Here is a 19133-nt window from a genome sequence, read left to right on the forward strand (position 1 = left end):
CTCTTGCGCGTCGTTAGTGACCTCCCATAGACACAAGCCGGTACACGCCTTCACCGAGCCTTTGCCGTACCGAGGTCTTTGAGAGGGATGGAAGTTGTGAGAAGGGAACTGGTGAAACAGTACCTCAGTATCACTGTCTTGGAGCAAAACCCCAAGGAGACTGAAGCGTCTCCCTAAGCTCTGCAGAGCCACTCTACTTTGCCTCTAGCCTGACTGTGGATTTGCACTCCTGGCTGTTTGCCCGGCCATCGTCAGCTGCGGTGGAGGAGAACCTCACATTCGCTAGGCCGAGGACGGGGGGCTCGGACAGGAGCTCTTGCCGTGGGAAGGTGGAAAGGAAAAATCAGGACAGAGTTGGGAAAATAAGTTGGAGCAGTGTGCACCTGGCTGGCGAAGCAGAAGATGGGGCTGCCTCCAGCCCCGTATACCCTGGTTTTTGAGCTGCAGCCACCAGGCTGTCCGGGTCCTCAGGACCATGGTGGCTTTACCTCCTCCTCACCCTCTTTCTCTAGGTGATGGCTTATTTCCTCTGTGCCTGAAGCCATCTCACTATATTAGATCTGGATGGAAAATCGGGTTGCTTAAGCATGGAAAGACCGCTCCACTTGTTATAGTGCAAGAGTCGGTGCCGTGGTGTGAGACGCTGCAAATGTCCAGGCAGGACCGGTCCCCACCGCCGGGAGGTCGGAGGAGGCTCCTGGGGCCAAGAGCAGCACGTGGGTGTAAGAAAGGGTCGGTAAGAGAGGAACCCCTCACCCTTAGAAACCGCACAAGGCTGGCTGCTGCCTTCAAAGCAATTTCCAAACGTTGACTGAGCTGCACAAGATCCCTGCAGGTAGTTAATTAAGTATCATCTTCTTTTGAAAGATGGGAGGACGAAGAAGAAAGAAAAAATAATAAATGAGGGCAGAGCAATGTAACATGCCCAAAGGATGAAGGAAGCGGTTATCAAAACCCAGAGCAGCAATGGGTTGTTCCCAGCTCCTCGCCCTCGGCTTCAAAAGGGGCCCGGGCAATTTGTTTTTAGCAGGTAATCCTTCAGGAAAAAAAAAAAAAAAAAGATTTAAGGTCTGCAGGAAGATTTTAATCTGATTTTAATCTTTTTTTTGCTTTATGGCCACTTCCAGTCCTTCTGCTCGCACCAGTGGAGGAGACCTGGAGAGCCTTGGGAATGAGGAAATTCAAAATAAAGGTTGAAAGCAAGGCTTACTGCAAAAATTGGTTTTAAAGATTGAAGATCCTGTTTTTTCTGCTCTAGCTTGAGCACAATACTTTCTTCCACGTTTTTGTGATTACTTTAGTATCTAGCTAGATCAGAGTTACAAATTAGCTTTGCAAAAACAGTGACAATAGCTTGTTGTGGCTGAAAATTGAGATTTCAATAAATCAAAACCAGAGAAAAACCTCAAACCAAACCCCTGCTCTTTAGCTTGTTTGTTTTGTTTGTTTGTTTGTTTTGAGTGGCCAATTCTTAGGGAAAAGTGCAGTTTTTAAAATCTATTTTGTAAAGACCTACAGACACATTTTGAACAAAATTGGGTTTGCTCGAAATACTATCTCTTTCTTTAAGTATCAAGTTTGGAAAATCATCCAGAACCATGTCAGCACCGTATGCTAATTCTCCATCTGACCTTAAAAAAAGCTTTAAGCATGTTATTTTATCGATCCCAATTACACTGAAGCAGTAATGGGCTCACGGTCCTCGTACAGTAGTGAAATGAAGCTTCAGTAGCTTTTTTTTTTTTTTTTTTCAAGACAGAGGAGCACTGTAAGAAAAATCAGCTCCAGCAAGTCTCACAAGGGAGGCTTTGTGTGGCAAAAAGCTGTATTTTTAGGTCAGCTCGGCTAAACTGAAGGAGGTGATTTGTGTGTTAAATAGATGGGCCGCCTGCCTTTTAAGCTCAGCCTTTTTTTTTTTGCGGTGCAGACATAAGTCGTGAGCCACGCTGACTGCTTTCGGGTGGTGTTTGTAACCAGGATCGAGTGGATACCAGCGCGATGCGAGGGCTTGGTCCTCACCGTTTAATGAAAGGTGTGTTTCTGCACGGGGTGACTGCAAAACCGGGGCTTTCTTGCTCCTCTTTTCTCCTGGAACGGTTCTTATCTAGAATTTTAATTGAGTACCGAGTTAATAAAGTGATTTTGGATGTTAAATCATACGCTGCATAAAACCTGGTGCAATTAAACAGGTCGTTTGCAGTCTGCATGCACCACCAGCTGATGCCAGCATGGGTATCTGCTGTGTCTTAGGGTGACGGAGGAGGAACAGGGAAACTGGAGGCTGGATCAGCAACACAACGGGGTTTTGCTCCACCACATCGCTGAAGGTGTGCGTTAGCAAAGCGTGCTGCTGATGGGAGGGAAGGAGAAGGAAAGCCGCCTGGACCCAGATGGGAGAAGCTCTGAGCAGATGAAGGACTCCCCAGCTGAGCTTCACTGAAACCCCACGAGGGGACGAGAGCCACATCAAAACTGCCGCTGCAGAGACGACAGCTCCTTCACCATCTCTGGCCGGAGACACCAACACGTGCGCTCGGCTCCCTCACGGAGAGCTGAAGTCCACGCTGAGCAGTGAGTTAGCACTCTCAGCTTTGTGCATTGCTTAAGCCATCACAACAGAATTTGAATGAAGCTTAAGCAATGCACCGGGTCCTGCAGAGACCTTCTGTCTTCCAGTCAGAAGTCCTCAGCAGAGCTAAGGAAGAAGAAAGGTCCCCCGAAGAAGGGCCAAAGTCAGGCAGAGACTTTAGGGGGAGATGAAAGGAAAAAAATTAGATGAACTGGGGGAAAGATAGAAGGGGAAGAAGCCAAGGCTTTGTTTTACTGTGAGATGCCTCATTTCTCCCATGTTCCTGCTCTCTGGAAGGGTGAAGCAAGGAGTGCTCAACGGATAGGGCAAGGAGGGAATTATAGCAAGGAGCAACACATGAAATATGTGTTGCTCTCCTGTCTGTGTGCCAAGTGCCATATTTATTCTCGCTTTCATTTTCGTGTGGACCGCTCAGCCGCTGCTGGGCGCACTATCAGCCAGAGCCGGAGCATGATTCAGCCTTTCTGCAGGAATTCACAGGATGAGCCATTCCCACAACATGTCAGTAGGTGGCAAAAAGCTACAACCCTTGTGCTAAGCAAGAAATAAATATTTTTCCCACTTCTGCAAGCACAGGAGGTATCTGTGGGCAGCTCTGTCCCATCGGTGGAGATGGATCGTGTTCTCCCTGGGCCAGAGATCCCTGCACCAGCACTACTGGGAGGGAGGGGACATCCCAGAAAGGGCAACATCTCATACAGGGAGCAGGTAAAGAGGCTCAGAAGAGAAACAGGAGGTGCCTCTCTCCTTTTAATTCATCAGGGGACCCTTGTGCCAGCTCTTGACCTTGCTCAGGAATTATTTAAAGAAAGGTGGACACCGTAAGGGCTTAATCGCTGTTTCCAGCATTGGAGAACAACAGGTTTGGGGCTGTGCTATCGCAGCACAAGTTGAGGATACCTGGTTGGACAAACCCAAATGTGCCACGGCTGATATTTTTCAAGCTGATGATAACACTTTAATCTTCATGTACAGCCTGAAATGGAGCTGCTCAAGTCGATGTTCTTGGGTGCTTTTCTCTTGCGGCTTTGCCTAAGCAGATTGAAGCAATCCCAGTTGCCTGTCACGCACCTTCCAGTGAGGCACGGCAGATAAAGGGTTTAATAAGGTTAGTGGATATATCCTAGTGCCTTTGATCGTGGGATTTTGTCTGCTTTTGAATGTGTGCATGTGTTGGGGAAAGGAGGATGCTGTATGATGCTGAAAACGTGCATTCCTGAGGAGGTCAAATACTCTGAGCACCAGGTGGGACAGAGCCCAAGAAGGTCAGCAAATCACATTAATCCAGAGATCCAGTTACAGCTTTGTTCAACTTTATTTACTGAACACCTCTCTTCACTAAGTGTAAGTAAAGCATTTTTGCGGTCAGGAACAATAACAGAGAAATCAGAGCAACCCTGTCTGCGAGGGCGCTGAAATGCCTTTCTGCTTTTTTTTAAATATAGAGGTAAGATTCATCGACATTTCCTCCTATAAGTTGTATGTTTAATTGCTAATGATTTTGCCAGACATTAACTAGTGGTGCTGACTTCCCCCAGCTCGGTTATCTGCTTCAGGCTGAACATTATCATTTTGTTTTAACATTTCGGCAAAACCGGTTCAGCTAATGCTGCGCTGGAGGAACTTGGGTTGCTCTGCCCATGTTCATACCATGAACAAAACCATCCTATAACCATTCCACCAGGAAGATCAAATGTCCTCGTGCTTTGGGGCAGGGATCTATCTGACCTGCATCTCCCCTTTCTTGGGCACTGTGCCATTTGCTGATACCCATAGCCACGTCATTGACTGCGTAAAATGTCCATTCTTTGTCTTTTTTTGGTGAAAACTGACAGCGTGAATTCTCTGACGGTGCTGCATCTGGGCTGAGCACCCTCTGCCTCAGCACAGCTCCTGTGAGGAGGCATGTTTAACCCATAGGATGGGTCCAGCCTTGCCTCAAAGCTGGGTGGCTGGTGTAAGATACAGAAACACCTTTTTAGCCAGCAGGTAACTCACCCCATCCCAGGATAGACAGGGGGAAACGTCAACCTGCTGGAGATACCCCTGACTCCTCCTCTCATGCTCTCAGCTATAAGCAGAGTAGGTGACTGTTTTATATCAGCTTCACAGCCCGTAGACAGCCAGGATTAGGTCAGACAAATCCCACTCTACTTCCCTGCTCTGAAATCTCCCCTCTTCACTCTTCCTCCTCTGGACCTTGCATTGCTCCACGCCACCAAAATCAAACCCTGCACAGGTTTCCTCATCGTTATCCTTTAAAACTCATCCCGCATCCGTGCCTGGCAGCTGGGATGCGGCAGTGGTCCAGCCTCTCCTCCCGGGGGAGGCACACTGGGGTCAAGGCGAGGGGAGGCTGTTTTCTGGGGTGGATTGAAGCTGTGTGTGCTCAGCTATGTCGAGTGGTGAGGTTCACCCTCTCCATAGTTGACTGTAATGATTCAGCCTTCAAACAATGAGCTAATATGGAGCGTTTAGAATCGGGAGCTATTCAGAGCAAAACAGCTCTGCGAAATCTTCCTTGCTGACCTGCACCACACACGTTGTGGGTTTTTTTTCCATCTTCTGTAATACATAAAAAAAGTCCAAGTTTCACCTTCAGTAATAGAGAAAACATTTTCATTTCCAGCCTCTGGAAGGATGTTAGAAAACATGAGAAGAGGATGAGTTGCCATCTGCCTCTCTACAGGTTATGATGAATTAATACAATATTGAGCTGCACAGTCAAACAATTTTGAGCATGAGAAGTAGAAAGTGGGTTTGCTGGTTTTATCGCCTCCATAAGAGCAAATTTTGTACACTGTAAAATGATAAATTAGTGCTCAGAGTCTCTTCTCTGCACAGTCGGTGATATGGATCGACTGATCCCCACACTCTTCTCCGTGGGCAGCTCTCTTCCCCAGTGCTGGCAACATGATTATTGGAAAACTAATCAGCTCTATCTGAGATAAATTGCATTTCCACCAATTATAGCTTAATTGTTGACAGATGGGAACACAGAAGGGAGATGTGTCACATCATTAAGAGGACAGGTGTATAGACAAGTGCCAGATTAATTGTTCCAGCGCATTAAATCATTGACCTTTTCAGCATACCCTCAACGTCGAATTCAAAGCTCTCTCGATATTTCCAGCTCACACACGATGACCGTGTTTATGAGCAAAGTTCTCAGGGGCGTTTTTAAAACACGCAGACTCCAGACATGGACTCATTAGCCACGAGCCGTTCTCCTTTCTCATTAAAATCAGTTCTCTTCTTCCTCCTTCTCTGTGTTGGGGTTTGGTTTCTTGGCATTTCAGTGAAATCCCACACGGCATGTGGGCTTTCTCCAAGGAGCAGTTTTGTCCAGGAAGCATGTAGACGTGCTGTAATGGGCTATACATTTAGGAATGTCAAAAAGAGAGAGAGGTGAAATCAGGAGAGAAGCTGAGTGCTGGGCAGCTGTGCTGGAAGCTCTAGCTTTGATTTGGGGCTTTGGCTGTGATTTCCAGCTCCTGTGCTGTCTGGGATCTTCAATAAAGCCTGAGAGAGAGACAAATAGCTGAAGACCATTGAAACTGAGTCAGCCATGGGTTTGTAATTCCCCTAAATACATGTCAAAATGTGTCTTCTGCTCTTTTTCTGGCTGTGTAATCCAGGAAGTTGAGAATGCAGAACAGCTTTGTGGGAGGTAGTGCAGGTTCAAGATAGCGATGCAGGACGTGCCTCATCTGTCCTGAGCTACCCAAACCCTCCACTGTCCTGGAAAATTGAGAACTGACTCGAGATCTAGTTGTTCTGGACATCCTGCCTTGAAAAATAAGACGTTAAGATTTCCAGCTGAAGGAAATGAAAGTTGCTGTGATGATAATCATGTTTGTTACTCCTGGAGTCCCTGTCCTGTGCCAATGAGCTGAGTTTGAGACATATTACCCTCTGGTAGGGTTTGGAGAGGCCAAGTGGAAAGCAACCCAGGGACACCAGCAGGAGGTACGAGGAAGAGTTAATGCCCTTCATCAGCTCTGGAACTTCAAACGGAGGTAAAATTGACACTGGGAAGCAGGCAGGTCTTTTTCCCAGAGCCGGAGCTGCTGGTGGGCTCTCTCCTTCCGTTGTGTAGCACTGGTCAAACACATGTCCAGTTTGTCACAATAAAATAACTATCAATCAGATGCATAACTGAAATCCCAGGGGATCATTTTATACATGTGCTTGAATGATTTACTGTGTTCCACAAAGATGATGGACCTTTACTGCAGTGGCCTTTATGGATCTACAGAGACAACCAGATAGGAGGCAGGAGAGCTGGGTGAAATTCTCTCTTGACTAACAAATAATTTTCTAAGGAAAAGCAGATAATTTTATGAAAAAAAAAATACAGTTTAAGAGAGATGGAAACTGCAAGGATCTCTTTGATAGATCTGGTATGCTTCATATAACAATCTTTTTCAATATACTCAGAAATGTCAGGTTGCAACAGGGCAGCTTGTTCAAATTCTTGGTGTATGCAGCAGCCTTGACCAGCACTGCTGTGGTATGTCTGCAGGAGGTGTTGGAGATCCCTCGGTTTCCACCACTCACTGTGCAGCACTGACCCCTGAACAGAGAACACAAGCGAACGAAAGCCAGCTTTTTCAGAAGATTATCTGTAAAACCGGAGGTTAGTACTAAAGAAAGTATATGTACTACTGTGTCTGGGGCAGGGAAGGAGAGGCAATTCAAAAAAAAAGGTCAAAAAGGAATTTTAGAAATGCCAGAATATTTATTTTAAAGAATTCCTAAATGAATCATTTTACCTTGCATTTTGAACTGGTTTTTTGTGGTTTAGAAAAGGATATAAGGCTAAAAACAAGTGAAACAGAAAGGTTGAGTAACCCCAAGGCAAGCAAAACATTTCATTTCAGTTGGAATGTAATATTTGGGGTTAACTCAGAATATTTTCCAGCTTCTGCTTGGGTTTATTTTGCCAGCCTCCTCGTCCCTCTACCCCACCTCATTGTTGCTGAGTACAAGCCATTTTTTCCCTAGATATTTTGGTTCAGCCACATAACCCAGACAGTCATTATTCACTCCACATCAGTGATCTCCTCATTTCCAGCTGTCCTTTCGACTGGCCCGTACTCCCAGAAAAGCCACTTACTGCAAACATCGTGTCTCCACCTTCAGGCCATCCATCCTGGGGACCTTCAGCCCCACCAGAGCTGTGTCTCATTTCTTCAGCACGTCCCTCTCACCCCAAGCCATGCCACTAGAAATCCTTATCAAAGAAGTCATCAAAGAGAGAAACTCGCTCCGTCTTGGTTCTCACAAGCGTGGGTTTGCGGTAAGTCTTCTCTTCCCTTTCCCAGTCCTCGGAGCCTGTGCTGGAGGTGTCCCAGAACAGATCCCTTGTCCGTGGCTCCCTGCAGAACCACAAGTCAACCTTCCCACTCTTGCCAGGAGAGAGTTCAGCCCCATCAAGCTGCCCGGAGAGTCCTCCACCCCATGTGTTTCCTTGGGAAGAGGAAAAAAAGAAAAAATAATCACAATTTTGCGGAGCTGCATGCCCAGTCTCCTAGGGTTTAGCTGGAAATGGCTATGGGCAGATGGAGGCATGTAAAGAAGATCCTGAGAAATCCCTGCAAGACCAGACCCCATGCTTGGGGCTGGGCAGGGCCAGGTATTATACATTCAGGATTATATTTGGTGAAATTACGGAGTCTGGCAAGAGGCAGTATGGTTTTATCCCTAAGCAGAAGAGAGCTGAGGCAAAGAAACACAAGGGAACAGGAGCAGCCAAGTTGGTTCCCCTTTCTCCTGATTTGAGGTCACTGGCAGACGAGTTTTTCACCGATTTAAGCATTTTTACCTTCGGTGGTACATTTCCAGCCTGTGCCAACGGTTGTCCCATTTAAGCAAAGCAGAACAGGGCGCGTGCCTCAGGGATGTCAGTACGAAGTGGTAGCTGAGATTCGCTTTGATTTTCCCCTTAGTTGGGGACAGTAAGGTGACCTCGTCTGCCCTGGCATCTCCAAGCCCCCCAGCTGCTCCCCCAGCCTGCATCAGTGCCCCGAACCTTTGATGAGAGTCACGGCCTAATCCAAAGCACCACAGGTCAGTCCTTGAGGTTTATGCTACGTCTGCTCCTGCTGCTCACCCGTTCTCGAGGTGTGTGGGGGAATCACAGAATAGAATCACAGAATCGTTTAGGTTGGAAAAGACCTTTAAGATCATCCAGTCCAACTGTCAACCTAACACTGCCAAGTCTACCGTGAAACCATGTCCCTACGTGCCACATCTACACGTCTTTTAAAATGAAAAGCCCCCGCTCAGTGTTTGCTGGCGTTGCTGTCACACAGACCGTGATGTCCTCCCTCCCACGCTACAGCGTAGGCTGCAGCAGGACGTGCCCAAGGGCGGCTGAGATCTGTTGCCGTTAAACGAATTTCACCTGATGCATTTTCGCGTCAGACGTTGAAAGTAACATGGAGCTGTGGCTGGAAACCATCTAATCGGGAACATCTCACCTTAATTACTCATCACCCAGAGAGATGCAAATGTGCGATGGAAATTGCCTGGCTCTGGGCAGTGGGAAGTGGTTTCTATATAAAACTCAGCCTAAAAAATGAGTGACCTCGGTGACTGTAATGTTTACCCCACGGTCATTTAAGGATGGGCCGGAGTGCACAGGATACACTGTGCATATGAATGCAACATTGTGGTGGACCATGCAAGGATGAAGCTGGGAGCAAATCTCCCGCAGCTGTTGCTCAAGCAGCCCATTCTCCATCTCCTGCCTGGGCCTCCCCAGCAAGGAGTTACCCTTCAAGCTGTTCAGCGGCATCTCCTGTTGAGCCCAGTTCCAGCTAACCAATGTGCCTATGGCTGCTCTGCCAGAGAAGACTTCCTGCAAGATTCAACACCCCAAAATGTATGTGGGTACCCTCCTTCAACCCTTCATGCACGTGCACCCGAGCACACCCAGGCTCAGTGCTGGGGCAGAGGGCAGGGGGCAAAACCTGGTGTTAGGGTTGACCTTCAGGCAGTTGTTTGCCAATTTTTTCTATTTCACCCCTTTGGTCGTCCTCTTGGAGGAGGTTCAGAGATTGGCCCCAGCCCATGTATGTTCACCTGTGCAATGGTCTCTCTGCTTACCTTCAGAGGCACTTTTGCCCAATGGACTCCCTGCCTCTCCAAGAATGTGGGACCCTGGGGACACCCTCCATCCTCGCACTCAGTTTGCCATGCAGGGGACATGTGGGACAAGCTGAGACTTTTCTGCCAGTGGGAACTTGCTCCTGTAGGGGCCTGGACCTGAGAACTTTAGTTTTATGTCCTGAGGTTATTCTATGGCTCTTAAATCACATCTACGCAGGTCTGTTTGGATGCTATCAGAGAAGCAGCGCAGAGACCCAAAGAATCCCAATGCTTTGCCTTTCGACCACATCTCGCTGCTTTCCCCCCACAGGCTCTGAACTTGCATGGTGTCACAGCAGGAGATGGAGCAGTGGAAGCAGCTTCCATAGGGAAACTTCTCTGGTGCCACTTAAGATGCTGGTGAGTTTTACATCTCCTTGGAAAATTATTCTACTTACCACAGTCGTCTCCATGAAAACGCTGATTGTGCTCAGCAGGGATGAGGTCTCGGCTTTCGGCGCTGTCGCCTCTCTGGAGAGTGTCAAGGACTTTCTTTGGGCTGAATTCCTTGATTTTTTGTTTATTGATTTTTGCCTCCCTGTGGAGATTTCTCTTCAGCTCTGCCTGGGTTTGCAAACAAGTCGTCAACACAAGCAGCAGAAGAGCAAACTCATTTTAATAGCTCGACGCGGCATATCATTAGGGGGTTGGCGCTGAAAATAATTACGCAGTCAAGTAGTTTAACCTGGGCAAATAGTATTTGCCAAACTGGGTACGTGACAGAACATGACAGAGAATTTTAGTTTCTCCATGAGCCACGGCCAAATGAGGGCAAAGCCTTGGAAAAATCAGAAGTAATTACTGATCATGGGGTCCCCAGGGACGTTCCCCACCTCGCCTTGATCTAAACCACTGGGAAAGCTTCATTTGACCTTCCCAGCAAGAGGCTTTAAGGTTTCTAGTCCATGGGAGAGACCCTGGGGATGGGCAGACCCCCGTCCGAGAGGGGAAGCCCCAACCTCTCCCCAAATGCATCTCAGCGTTACCTCTTGGCGCCTGCGGGTCAAGTCCAGCATCTGCAGCTTATGCAAGTGCTGCCGCCTGCCAGGGAGGTGTCTCAGGCTTTGCCCCCTCTTCTCCAGAGCCTACAAGGTGTTTAAAAACATAAATAAATACACCTGCACTTTCTGAAAGAGAAGGAAAAAGGCACCAGCTCGCAAACCCACGCTCGGCCCCGCGGGCGCTCCCCAGATAAAGGCAGCGAGCGTCTCCCTGCGTAGCCAAATTGCACAAATTTATCACAGATTTCTACTGCGCTTGCAGTTTATCTCACAGCCCTGGGGCACGATGGAAAAAAAAATCTTGATTAAAACAATGTATACATGTTCCCGCTCCCCCCTGAGCTGTTACCGCTTTGAGTCAGCTGTCCAAAATAATCTCGTGATCCGAAGGGAGGAACCACTTTTGCAGGTTTGGGGTTGCAGAGGGTGTTTAGGTAATGGGTGTTCAAGTTGCTCAGCCATTTAAAAAAGTGGTCCTCAAACCTTTAGCCTCAACAATATTTAAGGTCCTGGCTCAGCAGGTCTATCTCATCCAGGGAACCGTCACACTGGAGATTCAAAACCTTTCCTCTTATTTTATATCCTTTCACCCACGCACCAGTGTTTCAGCTGCTTTCTGGGCTTAGCCAGGGATGGGAGCGCAGTCGGTGATAAAACACCAACATCTACTCTTCGAGGTGCCCGAACTGTGAGAGGAAGGAGCCTGCAGCTCCCCTGCACGGGGCTCGACCCATGCACTTACCTTCGGTTTTGGGCTTGCAGCCGCTTCTTGCTGACTCCAGGGCTTTCCAGGAGTGATTGCTTGTGGAGGGCCAGCAGGTTCAAGCCTCTGCAAGTCCAATATTTATAATATTCAGCTTTCCTTATTCCACACAATCGTAAAACTTGATATAAAACTACCCTGACTTTTTTCCAGCTCCAGTTCTGGCCTGGCTGATTGGGATACGGGAAGGAGATTGGCATCTCTAGCAGATGCTCAGGGAGATGGACGTTTCTTGTGGTCCTTTGGCAGTGGACAAAACTGGGGGGATCTCCTGCATGGGAGTCAAAGTGGCAAAACCCCAGTTAGAAAAATTGGTTTCATCCCTGTAGCTTCAACAGTGCCCGAGGCTCCAGCCAAGACCAGAGTGAAGACAACCCCCAGCCCAGATTGCTGCATGTCAAAGCTGAATCATAGGGATGTATCATAGTTTAATATGAAGTCTCCTAGCAGGTCATCTGATGGCAGATCCCAGTTACCTGAGACCCCCAGCATGGTTCCCTCTGTCCAACCAACCTCTTTTACGCTGGCCTAAGCAAGACCTTTCTCTGCAGAGCTGCGCATGGTGCAAAGTGCCTTTCCTGGTGGCTAATGGAAGTGGGCAGAGACTTGCTTTACAGACTGCTCTGAGCGTAGATTTTTATCTTACGGAGCTAAGTTGCCTCCTTAAATCATGCCAAACTACTAGATGAGACTGGGTCATTTCATGGCTTGATATCGCTGGTGTCCCCTTCTAGCGTGGGAGCTCAGTATGGCTTCCATAAAAATTAAGGGGAGCATCATCAAGGACTTCATCAGTAAGACCTGACTTAAACTTTAGGTGAGAGAGCATTAACCTCTTGCATTTGACCCAGAGTGTCCTCTAAATGGTGACGTGCCTCTGGCTGTCTGCACTGAACTGCTGTCAAAGCCTGAGCTGTAATTTTGCAGCATCCTGTAAGTCAATGCAATAACGCAGGAGAAAAATTCAGCAGCATCACGTAAGGAAGGTATCCCCCGTCAGCCCCAAACACCAAGTTCCCGTGTCTTTCAAGCATCAAAAAAACACCACAAAGCTGAGTATGAAGCTTAAAAAATGGCACTAGATGGCAGCATGTGACACCACAAACTGTGGTCCGGGCTGTGCATCACTCCTAGATGCCACCAAGGCAGCCAGCGCGGGGTGGCTGAAGGCAGATAAACTCCGGCATCTATCGGCTCATCTCGCTGCACCCAGCAGGGAAGCCAAGTTTTAGGCTTTTGGCTAAAGTTGTGTCACAGGCTGGAAAATTGACTTTTTTCTTTCTTCTCGGTAAACCTCATGGATTTTCTGCTGGAAATACTCCCTGACTAAAATCCTCTAAAAGTCCTTGAGAAGGCCACATCATCCTGCTCTGCTGTCTTTGAAAATATTCCCGCAGGGAAAAGGGCTTTTGCCAGTGCTGTTTACACTCCCGAACAGCAACGGCAGAAGCACAGGATGGGATTAACAGTGGTGTTGTCCTGCAACGAGTATTATCGGTGTATTAATAATACATAAATACAGCTGTGTTGGAAATAAGATCAATGACTAAAAATTACATGCTGGTAGGAGGTTTTTTAAATGAGCCTGCGATTCCACGTGACAGTTCACCAGCCGTAGCTGGGCTCATTCCAGGTGCTGCCGCCTCATCCTCCCACCAAATCCAGGGGCACGTTATTCAATAGTTGGTGGCCACCTGTGCTCGCTGAAGCCACCAGTCTTGGCCAGAGCCACAGCCCAGGTTTCAGCTGACCCTATCTCCTGGCTCTTCTGCTCTTTATTATAGTAAAAAGACCTTAATGACAGCAAGGAAGGCTTGAGCAAAGCACCCCTGCTTCAGCAGGTTTGCTGTTGTGGGACATGTGCAGAGGGTTTGTCAAGAAGTTTTGGGAGAGTGGAGATGTTCTAAGGGAGGAACAGGGGGAGGTCTCAGAGCAGCCCAGGCAGGCGAGATGTTCACCCAAGGGTTTTAATTGCAAGGGGTTATATAGGTGGCTGGGAAGAAAGGTCACCAGTGGTAGCTAGTCCAAACTGCACCTGGTGGTGGGACAACCCAGCACCTCCAGGAGTGCTTCAGAGAAGCACATGGCCAGCCGGGGCAGATACAATGGGTTAAACAGCCATGAGATGTGTTTGCCTCTGTTTATCCCCAGCCACCAACCGCTGGGGACTCCTTCCAGCCACCTAATTAGGTTGCTGATGTGCCCCATGCAGCTGGGCTCTCTTAGAAGGGTCTTAGCAGCAGGTACAACATTGGCCCTTAATTGCTAATTAGAAGTCCTGCCTAAATGAGAGCATGGGGGAGAGGTATGTATTTCCAGCAGCTGAGTGCTTCCTTGAGCAGGACACCCTGCTGCACCCATGCTTGGAGGGGTCTGCTCAAGTTGTCCCCTTTCCCTGTCTGATTTTATTCCTCTGAGCCCTGTTGGCTCTGTTTTGGAGCCCTCAGACGTGGGCCAAGCGGTAGAGAAGAAACACAGCTGAAAGCCTCAGGCTTGGGCTCGGAAGAAGAAAGGTCTGAGGAGCAAAGTGGGGGAGCTGCAGCTCTGGGTCATCAGGAGTGGGGCTGAGCCTGGTGTTTCCCAGCATCCCTGACCATCTGTGGACATGTAGGGAAGGAGGGAGAATTCCATCTCAGCCCAACGCTGACAGCTTTGCATCTTAAATAGCAAGCAGGTAAGAGAGGGGAAGGTGGAAGGTATTGTAACCTGGCTTGGGAGGGTGTGGAGAAGCAATGGAAGTGCAGGTGGAGCATGGAAAGCAGTGTGCTTCTCTGGGGTTGGGTTTTGGTTTTAAATAAGCTGATTCACGGCAAGAATTGTACAGCCCTGGTAATGCAGCTCCAGCTTAGCCCTGTGAGCACGTGACGGCCTGAGCCTCACCCAGGTTTTGTATTGTATAAAAGCATTGGTGCATAAAAATATCAGCACAAAAAATGCTTCTTGATGCTTTTTCTTTTTTTTTTTCTTTTTTTTTTTAAATGAAATAGCAGCTGTAGCCCTTGTGCGGTATGGTATGCTAGCGGTGTTTTCTTTCCTTCTTTGCAGTGAATTATATGACTATAATTATATTTTTGGAGCTTTTGTTATGTTGTGGTAACTCGTGTGTGGGGAAAAAACCTGATCGCTGGGTCAGGCAGAGTCATGGGTTTCAGGGCTTGGAAGGGACGGGATCTGGGAAGTGCAGAAAGGGGGAAGGAAGGTCATGGAGGAGTGAACAAGAGTGTTTTATGTCTGTTTGGGGAGGTTTGGTTTTTTTTTATATATCTAGATATACGGATGTGTGTGTGCACACGTATGTGCGGTGCTATTGAGGGGAGAAGGTGAAGGTACGTGTAGGTACGCAGCAGGCACAGCAATTCCTGAAAACTACCATAATTGCTCTGTACTTTCACGGGCCCCTGCTGCAAAGCACATCCGTCTGCTTTACCTGTCTTTCTGCCCCTGATCTGACGCCAGACCTTGGTGGCATATTTGGCCTGCAGAGCCAAAACCAGCCTCACGTGATGCATATTGCATCCCTTCTGCAAAGAGCTCTGTCTTGGCCACATTAGCCCCATGGGAGCACTAAGATTTGGCTGCAGGTACCCGGACACCACAAAGGAAAGCAGGTCATTGTGGGAGAGATGGCCTCATGGCCAGTGCTGGGATGTATGTCTTCGTTGCATGTCTCCATAGCCCACGAGGGCTTGCCAGCGAGGCAGGACCTGTGGGGTCAGGCAGGAGGGCAAAGGCAGGGCCTCACTGCGTTGGCCCCTCTTTGGCTCTTCTTAGAAGGTGAAGTCCTCCCCTTTGGGCTAACGGACCAAAAATAACCTCTCTGCGGTCAACATACCTGCTCTGCCCCAGATATCAAACTTGGGCTGGTGGTAAAGCTCATCTCGGGATGGTCATCTAGAGATGGGACCTCCTACTTGCATCGTTGTAGGATATTTGTTTCCCCCACCACGGTGCTGTGACACGTGCCCGTGTCCCCAAGAAAGCTCACGTCAAGGGGTCAATCAGAGCAACTCATAGGGAGCTTTTCAAACTCATCTTACTTGAGGTCTTCGAGGCGGGTGCTGTTTAATGATGCTGGTTTCTCCCTTTTCTGGCACAGTGTTGAAAGAAAGGGGCCCTTAAAGATTAGAGAAGAAATGACTGAAGTTATTTTTGGGTGGCGATCAACTGCTAGTCTGTACTCAGTGAGAGCTTTCTGCCCTTGTTTTTTGGTTGGCATGTCCTACTCGTGTCTCTCTTGGTGTACCCCAGTAACACATGGCCTTAGCTGCAGCAACAAAGTGAGGATGTGCTTGTGATTTCTAACAAATGTCTGCGTGTACCTCTCCTGCTTCCCTCTCGCGCATCCTATATGTGACAATAACCACCCTCTGTGTCTCCGGTGGCCTCCCCAAGCTTTCAAAATGGGGAACGGGCAGCAGTTTGGACCTCTTCTTGCTGCTCAGTCCCTAAGACTTTATTATTCTTATTTTCCGGTGGAATTGAGAAATATCTCTGATGCTTTTACTGACCACAGCAGAGCTGAGCTACAGCCAGTCAGCGGGTTCAGAAGTTAGTGGGTTACGGACAGGCAAGCGGTACGATCACAGACTCTCATCACCTTTGGAAATCAGCCCAAAATAATGTGCTACACACCAGCAACCTGTTAGTTATTAAAGCAGTGCTTTCACTGAGGCCTGAACATGATCTGGGCTTGGGGCTGTTCTGCACTGGTGCTCTCGGGTGGACACCACTGCCTTTTTTTTTTTTTTTCTTCTTAGACAAATAAATACTTGCACGAGCAGTGAGTATTTGTTTTACAAAAGAGTTTCTCTATCCCACCTATTCTCCCCAAAAAGTGTCTTGGTGCATTCAAATGCCATTATAAATGTGGAGCTGAGTGAAGCATTGCTGAGCAGCTCCTGTTCCCACATGGTGGGAGCCCTGAGGTGGACGCAGGGGAGGAGAGTTAAAGAATTACAGGGTTACAGTGCAGGGATTACACTATTGTTGATGTCAAATTTAATAATTACTATTTTTTCTTTTAATATAACTTGGAGGTCACCTTATGGGGGACTTCAGTGGTCCCTTTAAATGGGCACCATGGGAGATTGCAGGGCTCTTGGAGAAGAGAGGGAGAAGGTGGTGGAGGGTGTTGGGGTATGGGAGGAGATGGTGGCTCCATGGGATAAATGATTGCTGGGCTCTGCTGAGCACCAACAATGATTAACCGCTGAGAACATGCAGGAAGGGATGCCTAAAGTTGAAAATTTCCAGTGCAGGTGGCTCCTCCGGAGACAGACTTCAAGCACTGAAATAGCAGCTTGTGAAAGCAAAAGGAGGGTTATTAAGTTTTTGCCTTTCATATCTGCACAGCAAATTAGTCTGTAAAGACTTCCTAAGGGGGAGGTAAAAAGTAAGGAGGTGGCTCACGGTGCTGGGAATGGGTGACCCAGAACAGGCAAGGAACTTGAAGAAGCTTGTTCTGGCAAGGTGTATGGCTTTGGGGAAGTTATTTCTCCCTTATGAGATTTATACTTTTAAAAAAATATATATTTAAATTATTCCCTCTCACTCCACCCACGCGTGTGTCTTGTAAGAGGTTCGCCCTTACCCTCTACAGATACAGAACCAGGAGCCAAGTGCTCGCTGTCCCCAAACCCGCTCAGTCCAGGGGCAGGGATGGTCCCTGGCACACGTGCGTGATCCTGGTGGAGAGGGACATTGTCTCACGGCACAGTCACCACCGAGGGAGCTCCAGGCCCAAGCTGGAGTCACTCTCATGATTTACATTATTTTTTCCCCCTTGCACTTCAGTAGCAGAGATTCTCCGTGCTGGAGGAAGCAGGATTTAACACAAGCCAAGATGAACCCTCATAAACCAAATAAAACCTATTCTCTTGGAGGCTTTGCTTATTTAGACAGACACTCGAGCTAATACATCGCTCAAGTACTCTTGAGCATACTCTTTTTATTTCTGAAAATGAAAAGTAATAGAAAATGACATTTATTGAGGGGGTTTCAGAGTTGGTTTTTTTTGTGGGTTTGTTTTTTTTTTTTCATAAAAGTACACGTGTTTTACAAGCACTTGTGATGATGGTTTTCCAGAACAGGACTATTTGGTTGTTCTTGCTGTCATGAAGTACTTGTAACCCTCTGTTGTACAGCCAGACCTGATCTGTATTCGCCCCAGGACCTCTGGCTCTGGGAATGTCACTGCTATCGTGCCAGACGTACATTTGCTTTCACCTTCATCCACCAAGAGGCATTAGGAGGAGATCCTGAAGGCAATATCCAGCCCTTGGTGAAGCAGCAGTGTTCAATGCTGCTCGGCATGTGTCAGAAATCCATTTTTGGAAACGGCAAAGAAGGGAGGAGGGTGCTGGGGCTGCAGATCCTGCTTCCTCTGCATCGCCCTTTCTCAAACCGCATTGGCGTTCATGGGGGTTTCTCCCTGCGCTCACCTAAGGTGGCCCTGGGAAGCTCTTCGTCACCACCCAGCTCATTGTACAGAGCTACACATCCACTTTCAGATGGGTGCAAACCTCCTTCCTCCCCTCCGGGAAGGGTTTGGGTACGGATGGAGTTCAAACCCTGCTGGGAGAGGATGCACGATGCCGCTTGTAGGAAAACACGCACAGCTACACTATTTGCCTTCCTCTACCTCTTGGCTTATGAAATTAGCCCTGTGCAAGACATGGCTATAACTTATTTTAATGCTGAGTTTTACCTGCTGAGCACATTACCCAGAATCTAATGCTAATTAAGCCAATAATATCACCCAGTGGCTGCAGGTGAGCGGGATGCTGTGACTGGGAGTTACGGGGCGGCTGTACGAGGGCTCGCTCGGGCACCGGCTGGTGTCATTGCCTGCCAGGCCGATGCAGGGGAGTGGGGCCGTTCCGGGGGGGGGCGAGTGGTGGGAGTAAGGAGTCTGGGCTCTGCTGGCCGAGACGCTTTCTGAACAGGGGGTGGGGAAAATGAGTTTTCCCAAAGCTAAAATGTCCTGGAAATGGCAAAAATCTACTGGTGCGGAATGGTATGTGCACCCACCTACACCTACCCCTCACTGTGTCGAGCAAACCCCCAGCCCCAGTTGATGCCCCCTGGCTCTCTGCCCTGCGCTTTGCCATAATTTGGTGATGACCCACTTACCTGCAGAGGCTCTCCCGTACCAGGTCTCCCGGAGAGGTGGAAGTTGCCGGTGTAAGGTAGGGTTTCCCCACTGGGGTGGGTGCAGGCTGGGCTGTCCTGGCACACCAAGGAGCCGGTATGGGGTGGCAAGAGCGGGTAGGTCCTCCCCAGCACGCATCGGTGCCACCTTGGTCACCTTGGGGTGCGCCTTGGAAGAACTCAGGCCCATTTTGCACAGAGGTGGCTTTGAAAGGAGAAGGAAAAAAACCCTTCATGCACCATCCTCCTCCATGGAGGGATCTTTGTGAGCGACTGCGGGGCCTGGGGAGCTCCCTGCCGGCTGCCAAGGTTGGTGCTGGCTCCCACGGATATGCCCACACGTCCTTCCCGGCTTGGTTAAACATTGACCCGTCCTCGGCTATTCCCCCGCAGGGACAAGAGGTGGTGGCTGATGATGATGAAGTGGAAAGCAGCTCAGGGAGCCAGTGCCAAGCCCCGGGGAAGCTTTGTTTTT

At 48.6% G+C, this 19133-nt stretch overlaps 1 protein-coding gene across 1 annotated transcript; it reads right to left on the bottom strand.

The window, feature by feature from the left end:
- Positions 1 to 7817: 7817 nt before the first annotated feature.
- On the bottom strand, positions 7818 to 18848 carry LOC104294323 (chromosome unknown open reading frame, human C14orf105). The gene is made up of 6 exons (XM_009893917.1): positions 18641 to 18848; positions 15547 to 15623; positions 11489 to 11575; positions 10732 to 10830; positions 10144 to 10309; positions 7818 to 8062 (listed from the first exon to the last, which is right to left on the bottom strand). The coding sequence occupies exons 1-6, from the start codon at positions 18846 to 18848 to the stop codon at positions 7818 to 7820; spliced, it is 882 nt and encodes a 293-aa protein (XP_009892219.1).
- Between the last annotated feature and the right edge of the window lie 285 nt (positions 18849 to 19133).

Source organism: Charadrius vociferus, unplaced genomic scaffold, assembly GCF_000708025.1.
Source record: "Charadrius vociferus isolate BGI_N301 unplaced genomic scaffold, ASM70802v2 scaffold49, whole genome shotgun sequence".
In the NCBI taxonomy this organism is placed as follows: domain Eukaryota; kingdom Metazoa; phylum Chordata; class Aves; order Charadriiformes; family Charadriidae; genus Charadrius; species Charadrius vociferus.

Excerpts from the sequence above, each read along its gene's own strand:
- LOC104294323 (XM_009893917.1), bottom strand. The coding sequence starts at position 18,848 with ATGGGCCTGAGTTCTTCCAAGGCGCACCCCAAGGTGACCAAGGTGGCA. Across the intron at positions 11,576-15,546 it reads ACCCGCCTCGAAGACCTCAA|AGGCTTGAACCTGCTGGCCC; the intron begins GTAAGATGAGTT and ends TTGGACTTGCAG. Across the intron at positions 10,831-11,488 it reads CTGCAAGCCCAAAACCGAAG|GCTCTGGAGAAGAGGGGGCA; the intron begins GTAAGTGCATGG and ends AACACCTTGTAG.